General features: G+C 40.7%; 1 protein-coding gene across 1 annotated transcript; it reads left to right on the top strand.

The window, feature by feature from the left end:
- The first annotated feature begins 1347 nt into the window (after nt 1-1347).
- Nucleotides 1348-5798, top strand: LOC141332002 (small ribosomal subunit protein eS17). The gene is made up of 4 exons (XM_073837068.1): nt 1348-1505; nt 1621-1726; nt 5441-5506; nt 5678-5798. Exons 2-4 carry the CDS (start codon nt 1637-1639, stop codon nt 5753-5755), a joined length of 234 nt encoding a protein of 77 aa, XP_073693169.1. The 5' UTR covers nt 1348-1505; nt 1621-1636; the 3' UTR covers nt 5756-5798.
- Nucleotides 5799-10435: the final 4637 nt, after the last annotated feature.

Raw genomic sequence — 10435 nt, 5'->3', positions numbered from 1 at the left:
CAGTACAATTCTGAAATATTTTACTATTTAAAATAACTGTTTTCTATTTGAATATATTTTAAAATGTAATTTATTCTTGTGATCAAAATCTGAATTTTCAGTACCATTACTTCAGTCTTCATTGTCACTTAATCCTTCAGAAATAATTAAAAAATGCTGATTCACTGCTCAAAAAAAAAATATGTTGAGTAGATTTTTTTTTTTTCAGATTTCTTTGATAAATAGAAAGTTCAGAAGAACAGCATTCATCTTAAATCTAATTTTTTTGTAACATTATAAATGTCTTTATCATCACTTCTGACCGATTTAAAGCATCCTTGCTAAATAAAAGTATTAATTTGTATCGTTTATTTCCAAAAGAAAATTATACTGACTCCAAGCTTTTAAATGCTGTAGTGTATGTTACAGAAACTTTTTATTTTGGATAAATGCTGATCTTTGGATCTTTCTATTCATCAAAGAACTCTGAAAAAAATTACTCAACTGTTTTAAATATTGATAAAACTAATAATAATTATTATTAGTGGTAGAATTTTGTTAAGCAGCAAATCAGAATGATTTCTGAAGGACCATGTGACACTGAGGAGCTTTGATGACAGGAATAAATTGCATTTTAAAATATATTCGAATAGAAAGCAGCTATTTTAAATAGCAAAAATATTTCAGAATTTAACTGTTTTTTCTGTATTTATCAAAAAAAATATTAGGCTTGGTAAGCAGAATAGACTTTATTGAAAAAAGCGTTTCTCATCTCATTCATAGCCGTTTCTCGTTCAGAGACTTTTATGTCATTTCCGGAAGAGCTTTATAAACTTCCGCTCCGGTGTCGTTTTATCCCTTTTCCTCTAGACCAACTAAATATGGTGGGTATGTTTCACAGTGAATCCCTTTCAATCCGCATCAATCCCGTGTTTTATCATCTCGTTAGGTTTTTAAAAGCACCAGAATGTTTTGCTAATATTCTCAGGATTCCTTTATACTAAGTATTTTGACATTTGGCAGCTGCAGTAATTTAGGATGTTGAAAAAACACGCCGCGTCGCCTGCCGCTGTTCAACAACTTTTGAATTTCCACGGAAACCGGTTCAGAGATTCAGAGAGACAATATCACGTTGAACTGTACAGCACTATTTTGATTTTTTGAATGTATGTAAAGAGCTTGCTATATAAGTGTCGCTTTTAACCCGCCGTTTTCGTGTGGTGATGAAAAGCCATAACGTTAGCTGTTAGCACCTAGTGCACGTCTTAAACTAGAACACGTGATGCTAGTTTCCGTGTTCTTACCGTGATTATGCTGTCGAAATTGCAAAGATGTCTAATGTTTTGTGACTGAGTTTAGTCTATGTGCTGACAGGGAGGTGTAAGAACCAAGACCGTGAAGAAAGCCGCTCGGGTGGTCATAGAGAAGTACTACACCCGGCTGGGCAATGACTTCCACATCAACAAGAGGGTATGCGAGGAAATCGCCATCATCCCCAGCAAAGCTCTGCGCAACAGGATCGCGGGGTGAGTAAAGGGCCATGCGAAATGAATGCAGTAATAAAAAAGATGCTCTTGTGGGCAGTTATGTAGGTGTAATTATTAATTACATTTATTTATTTCAAAAAATGTTTCTCTGCAGGTATGTAACTCATTTGATGAAGCGCATTCAGAGGGGACCTGTCAGAGGCATCTCCATCAAACTGCAGGAGGAGGAGAGAGAGAGAAGGGATAACTATGTCCCAGAGGTCAGTTCACACTTCATATTGATCAGTAGGTTCATACAGAAGGTACACACACAGATTCCAAAGACCTGCTGTTAGGAGTGAGTGATATTGACCAAAAAAAAAAAAAAAAAAAATTATCTTCGATTGTGTTTGTACCTTGACTTGTTGAGGACTGCTGACTCCTTACAGGAGAAGTTCACATCCAGAACAAAAATTTACAGATAATGTTCTCACCCCTTTGTCATCCAAGATGTTCATATCTGTCTTCAGTCGTAAGAGGGAAACGTTTCAGATTTTTTTCTCCATATAGTGGACTTCTATGGTGCTCCGAGTTTGAATTTCCAAAATGCAGTTTAAATGCGGCTTCAAACGATCCCAAAAGCTGATGAAGAAGGATCTTATCTATCTTTTCGACATGCTCTAACTGTCTTGAACCAGAAAAAATGGTTCAGGCAGAGATAGACAAAATAAGCATTTGAGGTTAAAAATTATGTAAATTATTTATTAATTTAAAATAATGGATAGTTTTTAGTTTTGCTAGATAAAACCCTTCTTCCTCAGCTGGGATTCTTTACAACTGCATTTAGGAAGTTTAAACTCTGGGCACCATAGAAGGGAGAAAAGTTTATACTCAAAAGGCTATTTCTTTATGACTGAAGAAAGAAAGACGTGGGGGGGGGGGTGGTTATGCTATCTGTGAATAGAGATCGCTCAGACATGTGATCAAATGGGCGGCAACCTCTTCAGAACGCAAAGAATTATGGGTATGTTTGGCCCGGCTGGCATAGCAGGCTAGTAATCTGGCATGAAAATAATGAAAAATTAACGTGAAAACAGAATATAATCCTACAAAATGCAGCGAGCTAAAGAAAACATTGTCTGATCATACCGCCTAAAACTAAATCCTTATGCAAAAACGAGATATGACGAGAAAATAAAGGGAATCAAAGGACTGGATTCTTACGAGCAGAGCGACTGGTCAAGGGACGTCAAACTGTTGCCCAACTTCCAGCACCCATATATATATACAACTATATGATATTAAGTGTTAGTGCATACACACACGAAGTTGCGATAATCAGAACTGTCCTTATTAGTGGTTCCATTTAGGTTGCGTGGGACTCAGCAGCGCACCAGCCAGAGAAGAGTCATGGCAGTGCGATGCTTGCACATGTCTGTAACTTATCACCCACAAGTTACCTACCCTCATACATTTCCAGTTCTTTTCTATGGATTCTTTATAATGTAAATGTTTTGATCTAAATGTATTAACATGTTAAATATGTAAAGAAACTGAAATTAAGTTGGTTGTTACTACTATTCAAGTTATGTAATTGAGTTTGTAATTGAGACAGAATTTCATTCAGTCTTTGTGTATTTTATTTACAGAGATGGCTAAAAATCATTAACGTTACATGTGAGAAGAGACATTACAAAATCTTTTGGAAAAATTTTTTTTTTCCTTACATATTAGATGTGAGCATGGTGTATAATTCTAACACGATGGCTTCACAACAATACTTGGACACATATTGGTCAAAGCACAGCACACAACCACAATTTTATCCAGCAAAGTCTTTAATGTTTTTAAAAGAAGTATCTTCTGCTCACCAAGGCTGCATTTATTTGATAAAAACAATTTAAAAAACAGTAATATTGTGAAATATTATTCCAATTTAAAACGGCTGTTTTCTATGTGAATATATAGTAAAGTTTAATTTATTTCTTGATCAAAGCTGAATTTTCAGCATCATTACTCCAGTCTTCAGTGTCACATGATCTTTCAGAAATCAGTTTAATATGACGATTTGATGCTCAAGAAACATTTATGATTATAAATGTTGAAAACTGTTGTGTACCAAATTTTCTTAAAATTCTTTGATGTATAGAAAGTTCAAAAGAACAGCATTTATTTAAAATAGAATATTTTCTAACATTATAAATGTCTTTACTGTAACTTTTAATCAGTTTAACTTGATGAATAAAAGTATTGATTTATTTTATTTCTTTCCCCAAAAAATAAAATAAAATTCTTACTGACCCCAAACTTTTGACCAGTAGTGTTTAATGTTACAAAGCTTTAGATTTAAAATAAAGGACGTTCTTTTGAACTTTCTATTCATCAAAGATGTTCATTTCAACACTGATAATCATAAATGTTTCTTGATCATCAGATCGTCATATTAGAGTGATTTCTTAAGGATCAAACACTGAAGACTGGAGTAATGATGCTGAAAATTCAGCTTTGATCACAGAAACAAATTGGGTCTCCTTACTGCGGTTATCCATGCCATTCGTCGCATTTTTGTCACCTCTAAAACATGGCTTGTACAATTATTATTCCACGCTGGAAAACGATAAAAGGATATTCCGTTCTTAAGCTTTAATCCACTTCTATCGTGAGAACGACTATTGCAGTATATAACACAGCAGGTAGACGGCATCTTGAACTCTTCCCTCCATGCAATCAAGTCTGGCGCCTAATGTTTGTGCCGCGGATTCCCAAAATGCTTTGCGTTCCCCACTGAGAATACGTCATGATGACGACACATGAGCGATCCTTATTCTTGTTCTGCAAGTGAACTTCTTTAAATCTTGCTTTTTCTTAATCTGTGTTGGTCAGTTCACATCACTGCCAAATTAATTCTTTAATTAAAGGGATAGTTCACCCACAAATCAAAATTGTCATTATTGAATCACTCCAAACCTGTAAGATGTTTGTTTCTCTTCAAAACACAAATGAAGATATTTTTGATAAAATCTGATAAATCCACGTTCAGTGCCAGCTCCTGCGCCAGCTGCACCACACGTATGTGTCATGGTACTCTCGTGAATGTGTCGAAGACTGACATGGAGAAGAAATGATTGTATGAAGCCTTTATATTTGTTTTCTTTGCACACAGAGTATTCTCATAGCTTCATAAAATTACGGTTGAACCACTGATGTCACGTGAGCAATGATATGCAAGTGCTATGACAATTCTCAGTTAGCCTAAGTGTTAATTATATCATAAATGAAAAAAAAAACTAATAAATGGAATAAATTATAGAGAAGTGTTTTTATATATATATATATATATATATATATATATGAAAACAAGCAGTTAGAAAATGAATGGAGTGCAAGTCTTAAAGGGTCAAGTTTATTTTTTTTTTTCTAAAAATGGAATTAGAATAGAGAGTGCTAGAGTTAGAGGGTCATGTATGTATTTTTAGTGTAGATATGCCACCTCAGTAAATTAGTCAAATATTAAATTAATGCCTATATAATGTTTTAATATAGGCTAAATTTATGAAATAAAAGTTAAAGCAGAAATAAAGTCAAACTTATTCAAACTCACTCACTTCCGCTCTCTCTTCCATCTTGTCGGTTCTTTGCGTCAAATTGTGGGACATCAGTGAGTGCATGTCGTCGTACACTTGAAATCAGAATGCATTGTGGGGGGAAAAAGTAATGAACGAATGTAGGGAATTAAGTCAATTGCTCAGAATTCACTTAGAAAGCACTACAAAATGACTGACACCCGATATAGTCAACATTTGAAGTTTATGTATTTAATTCCCTAAGTTTTTCCTTAAGAGCTCAAAAATGAGACTGTTTTGTACCTGTAAACTCTTTGCTTACGTAGAACTAACAATTTGCTGCTTGATACGATTATCACATTTGGTATGTTGGGCATCTCACTAGTACTGTATTTAGTCCCTTATTTCATGTGCTTTTTTGCTCTGTTTCAGGTCTCTGCCTTGGATCAGGAGATTATTGAGGTTGATCCAGATACAAAGGAAATGCTGAAGACTTTCGTAAGTTGGATTTAAAAACTTTATACTGTGTTTGCGGTGCCGTAATGACTATACATTACAGCAGTGGTGCAATTCAACAGTTCTTAATGAGTAAATTGAGAAAACAGCTGTCAAATTGTCATTCCAGCATTGATATTCAGACTTAAATTAATACACTTTCTCTCATTGCAGGACTTTGGCAACATCTCCAACTTGCAGGTCACCCAGCCAACTGTTGGAATGAACTTTAAGACACCCAGAGGCGTCTAGATGTGTAACTTTTTCAGAAGTCAATAAAGACTGTTAAAAAGAACATCCTTGTGTTTGAAATCATTTCTGATCAACTGGATGATCATTGTTCTCATGACACATTCATTTCGTAGCACTGCATGTTCACATTGTAATTAGGGTTGGGTATCGTTTGGGGTTTATTCGATACCGGTGCCAAACCGATACTTTTAAAAAAAAGCCACAAAATGGTGGATGACACAAGAATATCTTTTTATTGGACAAAAAAGGTTCTTTAAAATGAAAAATGTATTAAAAGTTTAAAGTATACATTAATATATAAGTAAATACAAAACGCAACAATAAAATCTAAGCCACCTAACCCAACTACAATAATTTAACAGCTTCAAATTTCAGCAGTTCTTTTGCAGAAATATTACCATATTTGCCTTCTCTGGCAAAATACAACACCTCTCCTGACTTATTGCTTGTCCTGGTAAGACTCGGGCAGGGGGCAGGGTTGTGGCTAGAAGGGGTACAGCTCTGACCTGAAACTAACAATGAAATTAGTTGTTTTACCTAAAAGATTGTGTTTTTTTTCATGTCTACACTTAGCCCTTACTATTATACATAAAACAGTATTATTGTTGTACATTGTGATAAAAGTAACGTTAGATTGATGTGCGCATGCCCAGTGTTCAGATCTTTCTCCATTCTAGTCTAAATCTTTTTTCTCTTCCTATAGGTGGAAGGGTGACCAAATTGTTAGTGTAATCTGTTACGTGTCATGTCATGAAATGTTTTTAATACAAAAACTGTCTGTGATCACAATTTCATAAAAAAAAAATTAAGTTTAGTAAGTTAGGTCTATTAATTGTAATGATTTCATTTCAGACAACAAATAAATTCTATAGAGAAAGTGAGCAAAGTATAAACAGAGCTTTTTGAAACTATTTACGAATTAGTAAACCACTTGTAACGGTCTGGGTGTCTGTCCCTTTAAGGCTCGGGTTTCGGGGTATTTCTCTTGCACTACACTCAAATGTATATGCGGGAGGAATCATCCTCCTAAACGTTTTTTTGTTGCTTCCTTTTAATAATAACCCCTTTGTTAATGGTGACTGGCTTCGTGTGGTTATTAAGTAACGCACAGTGATTCACTCTTTCGAATCGCTCCAATCGGATCGCGAATCATTTTATTGAGAACAGAACTTCAATGCGTGTATCGCGAATCATTTGATTCATTTAGACGATTTACATCAGGACGTAGGAGAGCTTCACCGGATATTTTATCCCAACCGGAATTCAAATAATTCAGCAGAGGCAGGGATGCATAGACTAGAGCAAATCGCGCCCTGCTGATAGTGCCAGCTGATGTCCACAAACTGTCAAACACGGTACATCCCTATGCTTTCAAGTTTATTCCATGTGCCCTCAAATGTTTCATTAAGTTTGACGTGTTTCCCCCTTTACACACAACTGTTGTAAAACATGTGTTGCATGTCGCGTTGTCTGAATCATTTTTTGTGAAATATAGCCACACTTTAGAACATTTCGTTCTCTTACGAGAGGTCTCTCGTACTGCGTAAGTATCTTACGCTTGGGGAAAATCCTTTCCGCGAGAGATATTGAAGCCAAAAAATTATCCTTAATTTTGTATTCATGTAAAACGCGTTGCCGCAGTGTGCAGACATAGGCGAGGCGGCTCGCGTGCCTATTGGCTGCTCTGCTGCAACTGCAGCACCTATCGAGTGAGGCTTGGCGCGGTGCCAGCTCCAATGAGGGCATTTCGCGCCTAATATGTCATCTCCCGCCCAAAGTGGCGTGATTCAAGCCTATAAATATCGCTCGAAGGTAGCTACACACTGATTTTTTCATCCTTCAAGCGAAGCACACGCATCGCTGGAGCCGGAGAAGAAGCCGCCGTCGACTGCAAGCATCTCAGCGGGACGAGCCATTGGAGCTGCTGGCCACGCCGCCTTCCGTGCCTTCCTGCTGCGCTTTCCGGCGCCTATATCCTTTATAATCTACAGTGTGTGTCGCCGCTGATTGGAGTGCGCTGTTTGGAGTGTTAAACGCCGGTGTGCGAGTCCCGCGGCTGCCAGACTCCCACCGAAAGTATTCGCTCGCTCAGCTCCAAGAAATGTGGCTGTTCCAGCATTATCCGCAGTCATCAAGCCGGCGCTGCAGCCTGCTTGTCTGCACTCAAAAGCCGTTCTCACGGCTACCCAATTAAATCCTCAAAGGAGTGTATTTTCGGGTGTTCCGGCCATAGCCGAAGGTGTTTTGTGTGTAGCTCGCATGCCCAGTGCCCATCACTACACATAAGCACATCCTGTCATACAAACCCCGCGCACATAAAGTCGACCCGAATCGGCTGCGCTTCACATGTGATAAATGTGCCCACCCCAGAGTGCCCACACATATCACATCAGGCAGGTCTTACGGTTTCTGTAAAAACGAAACCGGACGACGCCCCGTCTACGCGGCTAAAGGCTGCGCTGAGTGTGTTGAATGTGCCCGTTACTACGCAACCACATATACACACAAAGATAGCAGTCCCCGCGGTCAGTGTACCCCGAGCCTCGAATGTCACAGACACTCGTGCGTCACAACGCACCGAAGCGACCCCGTTATTGACAGATCGGAGCGCGCTTCGCACCTACCCCCTTGCGTTACATGTAAATGCATGGGAAAAGCTCCCAGGGGTTTCACAATGGGTGCTGGACATTATTAAAGGAGGCTATTCGCTACAGTTTCACCGACGCCTGCGCCTCTATACAGCGCGCGTCGAGACCACAATGCAGACAGAGGCAGCACACCTGCTTCGAGCCGAAGTGGCGAAACTATTGAGCAAAGGGCTCATAGAGCCCCTTTCTCAAGCTCAAAGCGAAGGAGGGCTGTACAGCAGATAGTTCCTGGTACAGAAAAAAGGACGGTGGTCTCAGACCCATATTAGATCTAAGGCAGCTGAACAAAGCGCTGGTGAAGCGTCGGTTCAGGATGCTTACGACCAGAAAAATCCTCGCGCAGGTTCGCCAAGGAGACTGGTTCGTGTCAGTGGATCTGAAAGACTCGTATTTTCAAATACAGATAGTGTCACGTCACAGGCGATTTTTGAGATTCGCCTTCGTGGGCCAGGCATATCAGTACACAGTCCTGCCGTTCGGTTTGTCCCAGGCACCCCGTACATTTACGAAGTGCCTGGACGCAGCGCTCGTTCCTCTCAGACTGAAAGGCGTGCGCATACTGAACTATTTGGACGATTGGCTGATTCTAGCGCAGTCTTGCTCAATGCTTGTACAGCATACGACCATGTTACTCGATCACCTCGAGAATATGGGTCTCAGAGTCAATTGGGCGAAGAGCTCCCTGTCCCCCAGTCTGAAAACTTCCTTCCTGGGCACAGAATTGGACTCGCTGTCAATGATAGCGCGGCTGTCACCACAGCGCGCAGCAGACATTCAGCGCACAGCGGGCTCGTTCCGCTTCGGCGCGTCCGTTCCGCTCAAAAAAAAAAAAAAAAAAAAACATTCAGAAGATGCTGGGTCTCATGGCCTCAGCGTCATCAGTTCTTCAGCTGGGTCTGCTATGTATGCGCCCACTGCAGTTCTGGCTGAAAGCGCGCGTCCCGCGTCAAGCGTGGGCGCCCGGTCGGCTTCGTATCACGGTCAATCAGAAATGTGTCACAGCCCTGAAACCGTGGAGAGCAATCGACTGGTACCAGTTAGGTGTAAGCCTGGGGACTTCCTCGGGAATAAAAGTGGTGTCTACGGACGCGTCCACCTCGGGATGGGGGGCTCTGCTCGAGGGCAGACTGTTTTTTGGCCAGTGGTCAGAACGGGAAAAGCTCCTGCATATCAACTGCCTCGAAATGCTGGCAGTACAGAACGCGCTGATGCGCTTCTGTCCCCAAATAAAAGGAAACCATGTACTAGTCCGCTCGGACAACATGTCAGTGGTTTCCTATATAAATCGCCAGGGCGGTCTCAGGTCCAAAAACCTATACAGACTTGCAGAACGCCTCCTGGTATGGGCTCAGCACAACCTGCGCTCGCTGAAAGCAGCGCATGTGCCGGGGCTTCTAAACATAGGGCCAGCCGTCATCTCTATGCCTTTCCCCCCGTCTCTCTCCTACCTCAGGTGATAGAGAGGGTCAGGGAAAAAGGATGTTCAATACTGCTGATAGCGCCGTTTTGGGAAAACCAGCCCTGGTTCCCAGCGCTGATGCAGATGACGAGCATCGCACCGTGGCCAATACCAGTGAGGAGAGACCTCCTCTCGCAGGCGGGCGGCTCGATTTGGCACCCTCACCCCGAGCTGTGGTCCCTTCATGTATGGGTCACCGGGGAATATATGATGAACTCCCCACAGGAGTGATAACAACGATCACACAGGCTAGAGCTCCATCTACTAGACGGCTCTATTCCTCGAAATGGTCGATATTTTCGGGCTGGTGCACAGCCCGCGGATCTTCACCCACCGACTGTGGAGTGACAGATGTACTTTCCTTCCTACAAGAGCTACTGGACAAGGGCAGGTCCCCGTCCGCGCTCAAAGTTTATGTGGCGGCTATAGCAGCGTTCTCGAGGACAACGCTAGGTCAGTCAATAGGAAGGAACGATTTAATCATCCGCTTCCTTAGAGGAGCTAAGAGATTAAATCCACCCAGACCGCCTTCAGTCCCAACGTGGGACCTTTCTGTGGTGTTGGACGCTATGA

This window comes from Garra rufa, chromosome 3 (assembly GCF_049309525.1).
Source record: "Garra rufa chromosome 3, GarRuf1.0, whole genome shotgun sequence".
Classification (NCBI taxonomy): domain Eukaryota; kingdom Metazoa; phylum Chordata; class Actinopteri; order Cypriniformes; family Cyprinidae; genus Garra; species Garra rufa.
Note: the sequence above shows the minus strand (reverse complement) of the source record. Positions and strands in the feature narration are given on the sequence as shown.

Coding starts and splice junctions, on each gene's coding strand:
- LOC141332002 (XM_073837068.1), top strand. CDS start 1,637: ATGAAGCGCATTCAGAGGGGACCTGTCAGAGGCATCTCCATCAAACTG. Junction 1,727..5,440: donor GGGATAACTATGTCCCAGAG/GTCAGTTCACAC, acceptor GCTCTGTTTCAG/GTCTCTGCCTTGGATCAGGA. Junction 5,507..5,677: donor AGGAAATGCTGAAGACTTTC/GTAAGTTGGATT, acceptor CTCTCATTGCAG/GACTTTGGCAACATCTCCAA.